Below are 19,795 nucleotides of genomic sequence, written 5' to 3' on the forward strand. Positions count from 1 at the left end.
CAAAATCGGTACCGTATAACTTTTACATTAAGGGACATAAATACGGAGCGTTTAAAATAAATCAAATAGAAACCACAAAAGATTTTTCATTTCTCGTGTGAATCATGTTCTAAGTATGTTGTTAAATTTTTCTCTCGTCACTCGATTTGGTCCCTCACTTCGCTCGGCGCGACGTCTCTTGGTACCCGAGGAAGGTTTACTAACATATACACATGCTGCAAGAAATGTGAATTATAAAGTTTTGAAAGTGTTGTCTTATCAACGAAACAACTGCTAAACCCAAACATTAAACACTTCCTTAACATAAAAATCAAATAACAAATGTTTGTTTGATTTATAAAGCGTTGATACCTGTTTTACGCATTGCTATTTACGACTGTAAAAATGATCAATCATTAACATCATGTACACGTGACAAAATCAATATGACGAGGGTGATTTAGAACATATTCATATGGGGGCTGCGACCCAAATTGGTATGATTTCACACCAAAAAAGTAGGATTGCGACCCCGTATAGACCTTTCTATAATACATTAGTTCAAAATATGAAGAGATATTTGATTCCTTTATTTTTACCAAACATTTTTTATTTACAACTGAAACCCAGAGAATGACGAAAAGTCCTTGTATGCATATTTCGCCTCCCGATTATAGGCCCTTATCCAGACCTTGTCCTTTTTCTTCATTCTAATCACTGTTGTTGTTGAGGAAGCCTCGTATTGGGCACTGCCAGCTTTACCGTCAACATTATTGTAACCTACTATATGTCCATTGATGACAATGTGTGTGTTAAGATATGACCCCATCTTCGTCAAAATAGTCCATGTGAAGGAGTAGATACCATCTGTTGGTGCTGTGAATATTCCTGTGTTACCGTTATAGGCGGATCCAGAGTTTAGAGTTACTTTCCCAAACACAACTACAGCATAGCTACCGAGATTTTGAAGAGTGGACGAAGTTCGAGCATGGAAAGCAAATGACCCCTGTTTATAAACATATTTTAACTGAGTAAATCATTAAGTTATGAAATTACATAGAATGGCTCAAAGGAAAATTATTCATTATAAATGAAATTAAAAATGCGTTTTTAATTGCTTACTTGCAAATTTCAGTCAGGAATTCAAACAAATCTATACAGAAATAAGAAATAAAGATATATGCAAATGTATTTGTTCTTCTAAGAATAAGCATATGCATACCATGATATCTCCCTTTGCAACTTTTCCTTTCGTATCCCATTCCTCGACAAACGGTGTTGTACTTGTTGTATTTACTGATGAAGTCCTGTGTGGTTTCGTTTCCGTACAGTTCAGTCAATAAAATCATTAAGACCAATGTCACCCTAAGCATAAGCATTCGAACCCTGTACAGAGAGTTGAAACATAAGATATATTCTTTTCATGACATATTGACTTATTTAAATCAATGATGCATGCAGTAAAATATCCAGGTACTATATTCTGATATATATATATATATATATATATATATATATATATATATATATTCTGATATATCTATCTATATATATATATATATATATATATATATATATATATATGATGCTTCAAAAGAGAAATTGATTTTGTATACAAAGGCAAATAAACATTAAATGGTAAGGAAATGTAAATGTAAATTATATCGTGCTATTAAATTAGATATACAATCATCTTAATATGATTTTGACACAAACTGACTTATAGGAAGGCAATGATAGGGAATCTCATGTCTCTCAAAGTGGGAGTTGGATATTTCAGAAGATCTTATAACACAGATTACGTATAAACCGCTGCATTTGCAATATTTAGATTGTATAAAATGGTACATTGATAGCATGTGTAAGCGTTTGGAATTGTAATGGATATACCCATGGAGTGAAATATTCATGAAGGACGACAATAAATAACAAGGTACGAATACGACTGTATTCCACCCTAAAATTCTCACATTCGTGTTTGTTTCCCTTATTAGTAGATGTACAAGGAGAGATGAGTGTTAAAATTTAAAATACACTCGTATTTTGTGCATGAAAAAATGAAGATAGTCATCAATCTCATAAATCCTATAAAATACAGAATTAAAAATTTAACACATGCAGATCCTTTAATACACGAGATATGCAAATCCCATAAAGCATATAAGATTGATAGTGATAAACTACAAGTCCGCAGGAATATACTTAGAGGTGTTATAAGGCTCCTAGGAGGAGTAAACGTACCCGTTGAGCAGTCACACATCGCATGTACAGTTGATATTTTTGTGAGAATTGACCATGGTGGAAAAATTACCGGATCCTTCTTTGTGAAGTCTTGGGATCAGGTACGGTAATGGCAACTTAAATTAATTCGTTTCATTGACTAGGATATTAAAAGTGTTTCAAGCTGAAGCTGAGGCGTGAATTTAAATAATTTCGTCTTACAGTATCAGTTTGTTATCAAATATAATATCAAAGCCATGTTCTTCTAGAATATAGTTGTAATACAAGAAAAGAAAAATGTTACAAAATTTGTAAAATGTCCGGGACTTTGAATTCTTGCTTACAAAACACAAAGGGATGAAGGATACACAATTTCGTTTTGAAAGCGAAGTGCAACGATTTAAGATCAATGGAAATTGAGTTTTTTTTTGTTATAGAAATAATGAAATATTGTCATTGGATTTTAGGACAAAAGTTTAAGGTGCCACGTTATTTTTCTATTTTGTTATGTTTGTATTCATCAAGATTTATAGAAAATTGGGAGATCCCAATGTCATTCTTGTTTAGGTTGTCTGAGTTGTAATTTTGATAAACTTCTTCTAAAAATGGAGAGCAGAATGAAATATTATTTTCAAATAATGTTTTATATGATCATTTTTAACACTTGACTAAATTGTCTAGTCATGACTATATGTTGTACATACATGTATCATGTTATGTAGTCTGTGTTATGTAATCATCTTCTTTAGTTTCTTGATCACAAGTGAAGGACATGTATCTATTTTACATGTTATGTCATCAGTAATCACAACCAATCATTTTAACTGATTCGGAGATATATTTTTATCCACCCTGATCAGCAGCCAATGAAATAATGATTAAGTGTCATGTGATCATGTCTTTGTTTGAAGATGTCCAAGTAAAAGGAAGCATTAATTTCTATGTGATTATATAGGAACATTTCCCTCCACCACCCCAATCTTACCACCTTAACTCAAATAAAATGTGTGCCATTTCATTTCACTCTTTATCAGTTTTTACGGATTGTTTTGTACCTGCTGCTATATTTGTGTTGTGTGGCAAAATTTTAAGGTGCCCACCTTATTTTTCTATTTTATTATGTTTGTATTTATCAAGATTTATAAAAAAAAAAATAGTGAGATCCCAATGTCATTCTTGTTGAGGTTGTCTGAGTTGTAGTTTTGATACTCGGGGCTCTCCCTATTATAAGGGTTGTAAATAAGTTATCAACTTCTTCAATTGTCATTAATAAATGACAATTTTCAACCAACAATATGTATTCTATTGTTAATTGCCAAGAAAAATAACAAAGCTGCGAGACATGAGAAAACCGATTTCTTCGAATAGTATTTTATATTCTTGTCAAAATGGAGAGTATAAAGATATTTTATACATAATTGCAATAGAAATATTTTACGCAGATTATATTTTGTATTTACTTAAAATTCAGCTCCCAAAACTGTAAACACGTTTGTTTATATTTAGAATGAAGCAAATGTACTCAAATTTGATATGTTCGGCAATAACCAGGAACATACGTAGATGAGAACATACATTTTTCTAAAAAGTAAACATCTAAACAGGAAGTCAAAGGTATTCAACATTTCGACATAAGGTAATGGTTTGGGCAAAACTGCTTTTCTTGCTAACTAATATTTTTCATTCAAATATAATGGTATCTCTTTTCTCCGTTTGATATCCGGAGAGCTCCTCAACTTTACCTTATAGTAACATGTGCCTGTTTATGAAAAATACCCACGTTAACGCAGAAAAGTGATCTCCTTCGACATACTAAATATCAAAACTGCGATTGAATCGGAAACGAAATAATCAATGGTCACGATAGTCCGTGTTGATATCAAATTTAGCTATACACAACATATCTGACGTCATATTGAAAGATTTTTCCAAATCAATTCAGGAGATAACAACTCATTGCAGTAGCTAAGTACTTGGTTACTAGCTTGAAAATACGGATGAATATTTAATGGCTGTTATAAAATTTAGAATTTCATTTCAAAATTAAGGATTATCTCCCTCATGCATAGCTCTTATCCTTGGACGAATTTGACTCCACTTGTTTGGCACGCTGTTTTTGGCTATATTTAGATCTAAAACTTCATAGTTATTTCGGATTTCAAACATTTTGGTTGAGCATCACTGAAGAGACATTATTTGTCGAAATGCGCATCTGGTGCATCAAAATTGGTACCGTATAAGTTTTACATTTCCACTACAGAGAATATTTGCTTTTCTAGTTTTGCAAGCATATCGACAGTCTCGGACCAAAATATTATTTTATGAAATATTGATGCTTACCAACAGTGATCATTATCATGAAAGGTGAGATAACAAACAGTGATCAATCTCATAATACAAAACGTGAAGTAGGGTAATCACAAATATTTTGACATAACGGGCATAGGGACAGAAACCTAAGAAAGGTAAACATCGCTTTTTGAACGGTCACTCTGTCAGTCCTATTATTTGATCAGGCAAACAGACATATCCGAAGCCAAAATTAGTATCTAAAAAACAACTGGTATGACAAAATCAGACAGTATTCGATTGAATAACAGGCTGCATTTGGAAATTGTTTTGTACATCAGTAGTTGTGTTTAAGTATTAAATAAATGTACACCAAAATGAAAATTTAAAACATGAAGTTTACAGTTATAATATTTTTTCTAATAAAAGGATATTGATCAGGCAAATATCTCATATGTATGACATACTGGCAGTTTACGTAATGTATCATCATGAAAAACAAAACCTGTGTAATCCACATCTGTAATTCTACCTACATAACTGTTGATGAAATTCAAAGAAACGGCATGTTAAAGGAATGACATGTACTTCCTACCCACCAATTGCAAAAACGGTGATCATCAATATAGTTTGAATCTCGTCGCATTTAATTGCTCAACAAAATGATTTACTACGGGTAATATTTGAAATTCAGTACCATATCGTGGAGGTAGGAAACGACCAAAGAAAATAGCGTTTGCAATACTTACATGTTGAACAGTGATATTCCTGCCTATTGTCTTACACTATATACTGTAGCTATATACAGGAGATGACTGTATGCTGTTTGACATGACATTTAGTAGCCCTGTTATATATTCCTGAAGATCCATTAAAATGTAACAGTAGTAAAGTGATTGGTAATTGAATCCCACATACAACATACATGCTGTGTTGATGATGACACGCAAAAAGGAAATTAAACGGGTAGATGTAAATATAAAGTACAGCTTCAGTTTTTTCTTGTCTTCTTTTCTCCATGACTATGTACTGCTGTCTAAACTGCCATGTTTCAGGGATCTTATTGCAGAGGAGTTCCACCGTGAAGTACTTGTACAGTATGTGTAAAGATATATTGTTTTATATTTATAAGTACATGGGTACGTTATGCAGGTTATGAAAATCTTTACTGGAATAAAATCAGCGAAACAAAGTAATGTCATAATTCAAATAAGTATATCACTAAGTATATGTTAAATTCCGATTTTATTTTTGATATAATTTTCATTTATATATAAAATAAACCATGACACCATTAAGATCCAAAGAAATTCGAAATGTAAGACTGTTGTCGTGTAATTTCTGTCTGATCAATATGAAAATAAACTGATGACGTCATGACTATACATCAATTCGATATGAAAGAGCTTGTTCTGGGTATAGACAGTTTTTAAATCGAGGTAAATTACTGACAAAAAAGTTGATGGTACAGGGATTTCAACAGTCTCGATTGAAGTCAGCATTTCGCAAATTCTATGGTCGTTTTAACGATCTAGTTCGTCAATACAACCTCGCATTGGGTCAAATGCTGTCTGACGTGTTTCATACCGATTGTTAAGCCATTCTTGGCACACTGATTTTGACTGCGGATAACTCCGTTTACCTGATCAGGATATGGGGCTCACGGTGGGTGTGACCGGTCAACAGGGGATGCTTACTCCTCCTAGGAACCTGATCCCACCTCTGGTGTGTCCAGAGGTCCGTGTTTGCCCAACTATCTATTTTGTATTGCTTGTAGGAGTTATGTTATTGATCACTGCTCGTTATCTTCTCCTTGCATCAAGCAGCGTTGACACATGCAAGGAATTTGTTAATGTGTGCCAAAACAAATATCTACAAAATGTTGAGTATTTCAAATATATGGTATGGGATATATGGGATGTATATGTGAGACGTTGATAATTTATTGATATTATGAAGGTATGCTGATGTCATTCATTGACAATTATGTTTAACGGGGAAAACATTCCATTTAGCATGTCGATCCGATTTTCCTCTGTCACACATTGAAATAAAACTGCAGAAGTAGCACACTGTGCCGCATACTTTTAGAGAATTTCGATACACCGTGTGAACGGTCATACATTAATGTACACGGAAATTACTGATATAATCGTCTGTTAAGAATAATTTTAAAGAAAACCGCATAGCATCAATTCAAAATATAAAACATAGGCTAGATGGCTTCGTGTTTAAATGTTTGATAAATATTTCTTACTGAAAGTGGTAGGATTCTATCAGTAATTCTGGTTAAAGTGGTTTACCGCAATTATCGCCAGTTAGACGAATATTTAAATCCTGAGGTAGTGTGCCACTTTTCCATTTTTGTATTAAGGTACAGCCATGATCTATTTATAACAGTTATGCAATGACGTCATACAGAAGCGCATGTTTCATGTAAACAACCAAAATAGTTTTTGAAAGCTAGTAGGTTCCTCTCTCTGTGTAGGACAGATTTTAAAAAGTATGCAGTTTACGTACATAAATGGAGCATGACCGCCTTAATATACCCGCGTTATCGTGTCACACTTGTTGTGACACGGATCTCGGTTTTTGCTGTCTCATCCGACAAGCAAAGGATACTCTTTATGGTTTTGTAATTATGATATGCATAAGAATGCACTATATGACTGTTCGTTATTGTGATATAGAGGTGTTTTAGTTTCAGAGAGTGATGCCATCTGGTTTCTTTGTCTTGATGATATTCTTCATGGGAGTGGACCACGTCATGATTAGAGTCAAGGACACTAGACTGGATTACGAGGTTAGATTTATTTGTGCAATACTTAACAATACAATTGTATATTTAAAGCTTTCAACATTTCATGATGTCCCAATTCTGATAATAGTTTAAGTGAGTGACCTCGAAATTGCTTCTCACTTACAGGTTTTTTGACTGAATATCAAGAAATACGCCCGCCCAAGATCTTTCTCTAGTATATATAGGGAATTGAGCTTGTGGGGTTTATTATTTGTACAAAGGGTTAACATTCTTCCCAATATTCAGTCAGTAACCTTTTTATTAGTCATTTTTTGCGATTCTATGTATTTCTTATTCTTGCTGTACTTATTTACCTTTGGGTTGCAGATGATGTGTTTACCTTCATTATTATTTCTAAACAGATATGATGTCCCAATTGAGTTCCAACTTCACAGTTTTGTTAAGGAATCTGAGATTTTAGAATGCTATATTTAGTAACTCGTTAAATGCCCGGGTCCTCTTTACAGAAACTAAAAATCAAGGCTGAGAACTTAATGAGTTTATATTTGGTAGGTGGAGAAGAATTACATGTTACGAGAATTCACAAGTAAATACGACCAACTCAGAGATATCAAGTTATTACTTGTATTCTCTTGTTGGGGAATCTACATGCATGTAATTCCATTGAATTAAATGTAGAAAATCTTAAAAATCTTTACATTTAGGTATTGCCTCACGTCTCCACGAATCCAAATGAGATTGTCAATCACCTGACACTGAAGAAGGAAGTGTGTGAAAAGCTACAATTCCCAGATACATCTAGTGAGGACATAAGCTAGCAGTGATTCATTTTTTATAAAAACTTGATGAATAACAGAATGTTGGGAATAAAGGGACTATTTTTACAATGATCTTGTCATGTCTGAGTAAAGACGAGAGTTTTTGTTCAAGGCTTAGTTTAATTTACAGATACCTCTACTGATTATGCAGAAAAGATTTGCATGCATATTGCATAATTAGAGACTCATGTTGTTCTGCAATGTTAAGGTACATTTTTGACAAAAACGGCAATGGTGTCTCTTATTTTACATTAGTTGACTAAAATGTTACATACCAAAAGAAATAGTGTAAAAAGTATTTAGCATAATTTCCGGTGAATAGATTTTGATAAAGTTTCCTCTATGGTTTATATTCTTTTCCCTCAATTCATTTTTTCTGTACTGGGGTAAATGTATAGTTTGATGCACACATATAATTTCCATCCATTATAATCTACTAGTATTCATTCTTATATAAAAGTCCACTATGATCCAGAGTTTAGTGAAATGATATCATATTAAGGACATTTTGAAATGAAACCATTACAACAGATAAATATTTTTTGTGATAGTGTTTTGAACCAATATTCTTTTAAAAACCAACAAAGATTTATTGTTGTAATATTGAATCGCAAAAGTCAGATGAAAGAATGCTGCGTTTGTCAACATGAAAGGTGAAGATAACGAACATTGATTAATCTCATAACTCTTATAAGTAGTACAAAACAGATAGTCGGGCAAACACGGACTCCTGGACATATCACAGGTGGTATCAGGAGCCTAGGAAGGGTAAGTATCTCATGTGGGCCAGTCACAACCGCCGTGAACCCTAAACCATGATCTGATAAACGGAGTGAGCGTCAAGAACGACCTACGAATCGGCATGAAACACGTCAGAAAGGATTTGACCCAATGATAGGTTGTACTCATGAACTAGATCGTTATGACGACCATATAATTTGGAAACGCTGACTTCAATCGAGACTGTTGAAACCTCCGTACCATCAACTTTTTTGTCAGTAGTTTGCCTCGATTTAAAAACTGACCATACGCAGAACAAACCCTTGTGTATCGAATCAGTTGAAATATAAAAAACACCATATACAGGTGATATTGGAATATTGCTACATAAATATGTAAAGTTAACGATGGAGAAGCTGAAATCATTCCGTTTGTCATACAGTTGAGTTGTCAGTATGCTGTTAATGTTTAAATATAATTAAATGTGATTGATTACCATACTATGGTATCTTCGTTTGCAACTTCTTTTGTATCCCTGTCACATTGAATTCCCCTTATTCTGATTTTGCATGTATTGTAAATAATATACTCTTATTTTGTGTACATATCGAAGGCACTCCAAATCCTGTTTGGAGCCTTTTTTACTGTGTCCTAATTGGAACCTCACTTCACTGGACGTTAATCCGCCAGTCCGTGGTGCTGAATTCAATTTGGACACGGCAGTCTAGCAGGGAGGACGCTTTTATACTTCTATGCATGTAAAACTTATACGGTACCAATTTTGAGGCACCAGATGCGCATTTCGACAAATAATGTCTATTCAGTGATGCTCAACCGAAATGTTTGAAATCCGAAATAACAATGAAGTTGAGAGCTATTATAGGGAAAAACAGTGTGCCAAAAATGCGGAGTCAAATTCGTCTAAGGATAAGAGCTATGCGTGAGGGAGATAATCCTTAATTTTGAAATGGATTTCTAAATTTGATAACAGCAATTAAATATACATCCGTATTTTCAAGCTAGTAACGGAGTACTTAGCTACTGGGCTGTAGAGACTATCGGGGACTAACATTCCACCAGCAGAGGCCTCAACCCAGGGGTCATAATGTAAAACTTATATGGTACCAATTTTGATGTACCAGATGCGCATTTCGACAAATAATATCTCTTCAGTGATGCTCAACCGAAATGTTTGAAATCTCAGTTTATAATAATCAGCAAACTTTTTCCAGTTCTATACATGGGATATACGTAATGCTGCATATGATCCAGCTTTTCTGAGGTAAGGTGTTTTATTTACTACTCAGCAATCTGTCTATTGGTTTATGCTATTTTAACAGTCCTAAAATATCCAGTTATAGAGTTTCTTCGTGTTAATTTAATTTCATACATGTGATTTTCATTCGTATCAAAATGATACTAATTGAAACAAGTGTTCAGTGTATGGTGCAGTATTATAGTCATAAAGTAGACTGTGTCCAATATGTGTAAATGCATAGCAATGCAATGTAAAACGTCGATGTATTTGTGGAGTCTTTCCAATATACAAAAATGTAAATGTATTGTCTTAAACAGAAGGCATGCCCAGGGTAATATCTGCTAATAAGATAATGTTGTGTGTGTATTTATGTGTAGTGTAACGCCACTCAGTTCGAACAAGTAGTATATTACATTTTATGTATGTGTATCAAAACAGGTCCTCTCCCTGTGGCCTACTACACTTATCCTGATGTAGCCAGTGTATGCAGGATGTGGAGAGTAACCGTATAGTACAAGGACAACCAAGCTCCAGGAGTGGGTACACCGGCCAAGGAACCACGCAGAGGTCTAAGCTAATCAGCCAAAATCATGGACACTTGTGGAATTAGGACCATGTTCATTATGAGATAGTGTACATAATAAACTCTGTATATTTACATTGTGATTTTTAATGTGTTTGCTTGACATGGTAACAGCCAGCTCGTCCATCTGAGCCAATCCCATTCCTCGACAGACAGTGTTATACTTGTTGTATTTACTGATGAAGTTCTTGCTACTTTTTTGTGCATACAGGTCAGACAAGATAACCATTAAGACAAATGTCATCCTCAGCGTAATAATTGAAATAATTATTAAACTATAAAATAGTATTTTGTTACTTTGAATATCGAAAATATATGTTAGGAATATGCAGTATGCAACTGTATGACAACATCTATAATGTATGATATGTACATGGTATCTCATATACACCAATCACCCTAAGGACACAGATCAAAGCAAAGAAAGCAAGTTAATAAAGAGAACTTAAATTTCGATACAAAGATTCGATGATAGACATTAAATACACATAATATGAAATCGTAAGTTACATCGTACTATCAAATGAAATATACAATCACTGTCAATTATCCTTTTGACGGAGTCGAACTATATAACAAAGACATGACATTATATTCCTTGTCTCTCGGAGAAACCCCCCCCCCCCCCCAGACATTCCAAAAGTTCTTACAACAAAGACTACTTGCAAACCATTATATTTTGGGTACTTAAATTGATGGAGAAAAAAATGTAAATTCATGACAGTTACGTAAAAATTGAGAAGTATATATATGATATATCTGTGGATTGAAATATCTATAAAGGACAACATTAAAAAAAAAACATGGTACGATTGTGACTGCAATTTGCGTTCATCATAATTCGTTTTCTTTAAAGTAAAAGTACAAGAACAGATTTGTGCTAAATGAATTACTTTTTCAATAAAATGCATTTATGTTTTGTGTATGATGACAGGTAATAATAGCGAACATTATTCAATAGTTAAGATTACTAATACTGATCGATCTTATAAAACGATACGGAAAAGTATGTTAAATCGTAACCTACCACATGCTCTTAAATATTTCAAGCCAAATCGATTTTTTACATTTCAAAAATTACTTTTAAATGTGTTTTAAATGGTATATTTTTCGTAGATTGTAAGCTTGAAATCGCAGGAATATGTATATTTACCCTCGATACTTTACGCGCCATTGTGTGTGAAAGCAAATGCGACTTCAAGCGGGAAAGCTTGAACACAGCTGATAGACATTTTATGAACAAATTCGATTTAATTGACGAACAAGCCAGTTATTATATCAATCGTTTATAGATAACATAGCATTAGGATGGATATGGGTAATTTTGTCGGCACGAGTGATTTCCCACAAAACAATAGCTTTTGTCCGTGTAGTTTTCCTAAACGCAGTTGGAAAGAAACCCAATAAAAGAGCCAGAAAGGTGGTGTGTGGAAGCTAGGCACAGCTACAGTATATGCAATCTGTTCTGTTCTTCATAATTTCACAAAATTAACATCAAAATAAGACATTGTGACAACATCTGCTTTTCCTCCCAGTTCATGGATTGACAAATGTTGTGGATCGGAAATACTTAATCTTGCATTCATAGATAATACAATTTTGTAATTCCTAAGTTTTGAATTATAGTGGTGTCAAATTTAAAAAAAAGAAATGAACTCACAGCATTAAGAATATCATGTAATGCTTTCAATTTCTAAGAAAATGTAGATCACAATTCTAAAAGAAATTATTGTGATTTCAGCTGTGAATTTTGATATTTTTGTAATTATCATTTTTCTGTTTAAATTAAATGTTCAGAAGTTTGACGTTGTAATGAAAACTATATATAGATATTTAAAAAAGAAAACTAGTTATAGGTGTTTTTTTTATGTAAACTATTCATAGGTGTTCGTACTGGAGCTGCACTGGTACAATACACAGACACTCCAACCAGGTGCTCATCATGGCAGTGTATGGGGTGGACATCAACTGAAGGAATCATTAATACGATATTACGTGTACCATACTTTTTCTCATCCAAAAACAAATATTAATCACACAGTTTATTTTAAAACCACATAAATTACAGATGTTTCAAGGTATAACCCTACCAATCAATGTTTAGACAACGATCCATTTAAACATTTACTCACAACCCTTCATCAATCACTTCACTCGCTACATTCTTGGATAATTACATATTCATTTGCACCCATTAGTGGTTAAAGCGCATTGTATACGGTGGGATGATAAGACTCGAAACTAATGCCAACTTTCAGCTTCTCCATCGTCAACTTCCCATATTTATGTAGCAATATTCCATTATCACCTGCATATGATGTTTATATATCTCAACTGATTCGATATACAAGAGCTTGTTCTGTATATAGTCAGTTTTTAAATCGAGGTAAGCTACTGACAAACACGTTGATGGTACAGGGGTTTCAACAGTCTCGATTGAAGTCAGCATTTCGCAAATTCTATGGTTCGTATAACTATCTAGTTCTTTAATACAACCTAGCATTAGGTCAAATGCTGTCTGACGTGTTTCATATCGATTGTTAAGCCGTTCTTGGCACACTGATTTTGACTGCAGATAACTCCGTTTACCTGATCAGGATATAGGGCTCACAGCGGGTGTGACCGGTCGACAGGGGATGCTTACTCCTCCTAGGTACTTGATCTCCCACCCCTGGTGTATCCAGAGGTCCGTATTTGCCCAACTATCTATTCTGTACTACTTATAGGAGTTATGAGATTGATCACTGTTCGTTATCTTCGCCTTGCATTATGTCAATGGTGAATAATAATGAATAAAAGTTGCGTTTTAAAGATACACTACATTCACACTCAGCCGATCAAAAAAGGTCACATGTGACTTCACTGTAGCACGTGGCTACCTAACCCATTAATGGAATCTCTTTTTTTCAAAGTCGGGACTTATATTTAAATCTGTATTGCGACGACTTATTGCAATGTTCCGGCGAATTAACTATTATAATCAATTACTATATGCATAAGGCGCCTCTGGTGCATCAAAATAGGTACCGTATAAGTTTTACACTATATGCATAGGAAAGACAAATTCAATATGATTATATGTACTTTGGAAACCTGCAATAAGTCGTTTAAGGGTCAATTCTTGTCATGTGTTGAAGTTTCCATATTTTCTTAACTGATGAGCTTCTTATTGCAATTGTATCTATTTTTAATTTGCACGCACATCAGCAGAAAGCGTGGAGAAATTAATATTTGAAAAACTGTGCAAAGCTAGGTATGTATAATTTAAGTAAAGTTTATATTTATAAATAGATACTTTTTCTTTGGTTTCATTTTTTTCTGTTGTGTCTTTACAAAAAAAAATTGCAAAAACGGTTGAGCTTGGATTTATGATTTCGGTGCAATTTCTATTCTGTTCATGGTATACTGATATTTAGGTTCTCTGATCTGTTGTCCGTAAACGGTCATACGGTATCTAAAGATGTCCCCTTTCTGATATCATCATCACCGCATCCTGCACAGGTAATAAAATATGGTTGGTATAACATATGTCATTGCCTTTTTATGTATATTGGAAAAAAAAAACTTTGGTTCCTTGTGTTATATTGCATAAGTCTGTAACTTTAGTCCCCAAGACAATACCTTACTTTTATCTATAAAGCATTTCATCAAAGTCATCAACTTGTTCTCTAAAACAAGACATTTTGAAATAGTATTTGTCGAACTTTTAATTTTTTTTTTATTCCTCATAGGAGTTTAGTAAACCAGAGACGATTTAAAAAATTCGACAAGTTTTTTGAGGAATATGTTCTTGTTCCAGCTGACAAACTTTGTAGTAGCATTATATTTGTTTGTAAGGCTTATTATTCAACTGTATTCCAAACGAACTAGACATTAATTACACATTTCGTAAGCGTACTTATCGTCCAACTGCCCTTTAAAAGACGAAATTTTTCGAAATAATGTTTCAGGTTTAGACACATTTAACAACCCAGTCAATGAGATGGGTGAATATGAGTTACCATAACTATACTGGATTGCTAACATTCATAAAACACCACGCCCTATCTTTGTTCCTCGCGAAAATATTAACAACTGTGAAAAAATTCATACAGCGTACTATGCCACAGCATATGCTTAAAATTGTGTAAATCTATACATATTAAAATTGAAATCGCAAACCTTTTTTTTACCAAATCAAGAGCATCAAAACATATGACTTTCTAACGCTTTACACAACCATTCCTCACGGTAAATTAAAAATCGGACTATTGGGCACAAAGAAACCAGTTGATTCTTCAGCAAAAGTGGAAAAAGGAAATCTTCATATTTATCGATCAGTCATCCAAAGAATTATTTTGTTAAGCACCACTCTGATTCCACCCACAAGTACTATGTAGTTAAAGTAGAAAATAGACTGCAGTTTATCGTTGACAAGATCTTCGCAGTATTTGGTGATCAGGTCTTTCAATGGTCTGTTGGAACTCTCATGGGCATAAATTGTGCTTCTTTGTTAACATACCTAATTTTAGAGTCTTATGAGACAGACTTATCTTCACCTTTGATATCGACGATTGTTTATCTATTAATAATAATCATTTTCAAAATTATGAAAACTCAATACATTGCAGTGAACTCGATATGAAAGACACTGCAGAATCCCATATATCTGCTTCGTAATTATATATTTTGTTGAAAATGAATATTAACGGCAAACTAGCAAATCCATTTTTTTCTGACGAAAGGGGTGTTTTCAGCTTCTCCACCGTCAATTTCCCAGATTTATGTAGGAATATTCCATTGTCGCCTGCATATAGTGTTTATATATCTCAACTGCTTCGATACGCAAGAGCATCTTCTGCGTATGATCGATTTTTAAATTGAGTACTGACAAACAAGTTAATGTTACTAGGAATTCAACAGTCTCGTTAAAAGTATTTTGCTAATTCGTTGGTCGTTATAACGATCTAGTCTGTCACTAAAGCATGACATTTGGATCGAATGCTTCCTCACGTGTTTCATACTAATTGATAAGCTGTTCTTGGCATATTTATTCTGACTACGGATTATTCCGTTTAGATGATCTTGATATAGGGCTCTTGTAGTGTGTCTCTTATATTTGAACTTCATAAAATATAAGATACTAATAATACATTTAGTAGATAGCTACTGCTGTGAGTTCCAATTGCTGGTCCGGCAGTTATGACCCTGGTGTTAAGGTCTGTTGGACGTTCAACGCTGATATAATTAATGACGATTCGATACTTTTGTATTTATCGTTAATGACCTGGTTTTAGTAAAAGTTGTTTTGTCGTTGATTCCAGTAAAAATATAACTGTTACTGTCTTACCACTTATTTTACGGAGTCGATTCAATAATAATATCGAACCCCTATAGTCAATAATTGTGTTTAATGTTACAAATAAGAGCAAAAAATACTATTCTGGCTCCACTTTTTGCTGATCGAAAACAATGAAAGAATTCATGTTGTATATCTTGAATTTTTCTCAGTGATCAGAATAATCCATTCTTAGATTACAATGATGACATATCATTGCTTTTTAAAAAAATACTAATTCAGTAGTTTGATTTACAGAATATAGTCATAAAATGCAAGAAGCGCATTATGTCTTTAAAATGTTCACTTTCAAAAAGGTTATTGGTGGATAAAAGTTTGTGAAGCTTTGAATGGTAGTTATTGTGTTCAAAAAACTATTTGATTTGCCAAAAAAAAAAAACCACCAATGTTTTATGACGAGATGTTGATAGCATTTTGTTTCTTGGTATAAAAGCTTTGACTTTTCTATCCTAGAATGCATGTGATGCAAAATACAGAACAAAAATTGGTATGAAACACGGTTTATCAAATCTGGTATAAAGAAAGTGTGAAACATATTAATGATTTCTAGACAAAGAGGGGAATATTTTATCACAAAACATTTTCTAAAAAAATGATATACAAGTCTGCATTTATTCATTTTTTCTACAGTGTATAAAGTGCAACATCAACTCATCTGAAATCGTTTGAAAACAATCGTTTAATCAATAGCTCTTTTACATCTTATATTCCAGCATGCTATAAACCTTTGATTTTGCAAACTAGACATACTTTTTTACAAGCAATTAAAAGTAAACCATGTCATTCCTACTTCTTTAGATAAGTGGAATTTAAGCTGGCACCGTAGGGAGTAGAGTTATGTGCTAATGATGTTTTACTGAATGTTTTGAAACTATCAATTTAGGACTTTGTTATTCAATATTTAGATTACAGTATACGTCATAGACTTATGTCTGTAAATTATCTTTAAGAAATACCGTTTTATCTTCAGATTGTTGTATTTTTTGTAATGATGTAGTTGAGACAATTCAGCATGCTTTCATTGACTGTAAAAAAGTGTGAATATTGTGAAGTAGTCTGAGCATATTTATGAAACAGCTTCCAAAAACAACAAATTCAATGTGTAGATATAGAAACATAAAATATGTTATTTTCTTTTATTCTATATATTGTCTTCTTTGCAAAAACACAAATTACCTAGCCTGTTGGAAGTATTGTTTAATCTATACAACAAATAGACGTTTGAAAAATGTATTGAAATTAAGAAATTTGAAATTTAAAAGTTAAATGATTATCAGCATGACCCTAACATTAAAACAAGAACCAATGAGAATTTGTCGATGACGTCATTATTGGTAATTGTAGGTTAACATATCAATATATCTCGTGGTAATTAGATTGCTGAATTGTTCTAGCCAATCGTAAAAAAGTAAAAATAGTATAGCCATCAGAAAATATATCAACATCAACAGTGTCATCTAAAGGCGATTTTACTGTAATGAAATATACATATACGAATTACTTGAATTTCAAATTTTACTAGACATGTTATCTAATGTATGATTGTCTCAAGAGTATGTTGTACAGCTTAAACAGTATTTCATTTCTACATGTACATGTGTTTCATATGTAGCTTGTTACCATCAGTGTACACGTATTCCCGTACCACTTGTGTGACGCATCAACATATGGGGTTTAGTGGGAGGTATAATCCAAACTGTTTATTTGACATGTTTATCTTATTTTACATTAATCATCAAAAAATCATTGTAGTGTTCAGTCATCATATAGTCAGTCACTTAAGTACCTTCTCTAGCTCTGTTTTGGATTGTTGTATCAGTGTAGTGTTCAGTCATTATATAGTCAGTCAGTTAAGTACCTTATCTAGCTCTGTTTTGGATTGTTGTATCAGTGTAGTGTTTAGTCATTACATAGTCAGTCACTTAAGTACCTTCTCCAGCTCTGTTTTGATTTGTTGGCGTCAATTTCGTTTTTTCAAAGATTGAGTTCATCGGTGTTATCTTTTCTTCCCTTTATTTTTGTCAAAGTGTGTACCTCTTCATTCCTATCTATGGTTTTACCTTCTTTGGATCATTACATTTGGTGTTGTTTCATCAATTTGATGTATCCCACGTGTGTATCTTATGCATATGTCAGTTCTTATTAATTTCCTTTTAAGTTGTAGCAAGCGCAGCGAACCATAACTTAGTGAGCCCGAATGACTGAAGTGTGTAAATTCAAGTTTTATTTTAAATCAAATATCTTAGTTCAGTTGATAGGGGGTTATGTCAGACACGCATGTAAGAGGAAATGGAGGGTGTGAATCCTCAATCTGACTTAGTAGAAAATGAATGTATTGTAAACCAATATATAGATTGATAAATTGATGTTTTCCGCCACACTCACCAGTTTTTTCAGTTATATGGTGGCATCCCGTTTTTGTTGGTGGAAGAGTGAACCCAGATACAATGTACCTGGGAGAGACCATATACCTTGTGAAAGTAAACTGGGACACTTTCTCACCAATATATAGATAAATAAATGAATAATAAGTACAACGGAATTGATCATGCAGTTGATGAAAATAACAATATGTCCATGGAAGTAGGGCATTGTATTTTAAAACTATTAATAAGTATTTGGATAATGTTTTGACCCCTTAAATCCTATCTTAAAGAAAGAAGTCAAAATCAAGTAAAGTTAAATTTAAAAAAATCGTTAACAGATCAGAACGAAGTCGGTGAGATTTTTGTTTACTAAGTACATGTTAACAAAATAATATATCTGCAAAATCAATGGTTATTAATTCAACCTATCAAACAATCAATATATGCACATGTGTAATTGTGGGAACAAATAACGACGAATGATACAAGTTCATGTTTGAGTGCGTGCAAACTGTTCATTCATAAAACTGTATCGATTGATGTTTTGGAACAGCTGTATCTATTTCTAAGGTGACACCACTGATATAGAATGTATCATAGATACTCTACACAGCACTACAATGGAAAAACAATGAATTGCACATTTGTGTGATAAATATTTGAATTATATAATAGGATATAGTTATGGTGAATATTTACATGTGTCATTCATGGATGTCAATGAGGACAGTAAGGAGTTTGCGAGACAATGGCGTCGTCATCCTCTGATATTCATGCTACTCGTGAAGTAATCTTATCTAACTGTCCTATGCAAATACATCATAATATTTATGGTATTGTACATCATCGACAGCGCGAAGTTTTACGTCATTGGTGTATACATTTATTGAATAACTCAAAGTAAACCAAATTATGATGGAAGGACAACACCTTTAATTTGATAGAGACATGTTATATTACAAACTATAAATGTTAAAAAATACATTTTAAGGCTGTTTTGTATTAAGGAGGATAATAACCTAAGTTATAGGTAATGACATAATGTCACAAAACAGTAGTATTTCCGGGTTCATAACGTGGGTTCCGAAAACGATATGAACCTTTACACAGGTTAATAAAAATGCAAATTATTCAGGTCAATCATGCATTAATGCGCCACTTAAACAACACAACATGATATCCGTTGAAGTTATTAAAACTGGCGGTTTTTATGAGGGAAAAAATAAGCGACGTTCACTTTCAATTTCGAAGCCACAAACTAAGTATATTTCCCCAAACCGTGCCGTATAGAGAACGTCAAACACTAACAACTCGAAAATCGCAAGTTGCGGAAGCTGTTTCTACATGTAGGTGACAATCAAATAACGGATTTTTTTTATGAGAATACAAATAACAACACAATCAGCAAAACATGACATGGCATGAAACCATCCAAGTCATTCTTTGTTGAAGTGAATGGAAAC

The 19,795-nt window shown here is 33.3% G+C and overlaps 1 protein-coding gene and 1 long non-coding RNA gene across 2 annotated transcripts; one reads left to right on the top strand and one right to left on the bottom strand.

Moving 5' to 3' along the window:
* Positions 1–560: 560 nt before the first annotated feature.
* Positions 561–5,310, bottom strand: LOC130052861 (heavy metal-binding protein HIP-like). The gene is made up of 3 exons (XM_056158994.1): positions 5,238–5,310; positions 1,164–1,365; positions 561–985 (listed from the first exon to the last, which is right to left on the bottom strand). Coding segments are annotated over exons 1-3 (597 nt in total). The 5' UTR covers positions 5,240–5,310; the 3' UTR covers positions 561–592.
* Positions 5,311–5,507: 197 nt separating this feature from the next.
* LOC130053155 (uncharacterized) lies at positions 5,508–8,067 on the top strand. Its single transcript, XR_008801648.1, has 3 exons — positions 5,508–5,585; positions 7,190–7,291; positions 7,954–8,067. It is a non-coding gene; the product is annotated as an uncharacterized LOC130053155 (long non-coding RNA).
* The last annotated feature ends 11,728 nt before the right edge of the window (positions 8,068–19,795 follow it).

Source organism: Ostrea edulis, chromosome 3, assembly GCF_947568905.1.
Source record: "Ostrea edulis chromosome 3, xbOstEdul1.1, whole genome shotgun sequence".
NCBI classification, from domain to species: domain Eukaryota; kingdom Metazoa; phylum Mollusca; class Bivalvia; order Ostreida; family Ostreidae; genus Ostrea; species Ostrea edulis.

What these genes read in the sequence shown, in the direction of transcription:
- LOC130052861 (XM_056158994.1), bottom strand. An exon ending in TTAGAAGAACAAATACATTT is followed by an intron (nt 986 to 1,163) that starts GCATATATCTTT and finishes GTTTATAAACAG; the next exon opens with GGGTCATTTGCTTTCCATGC.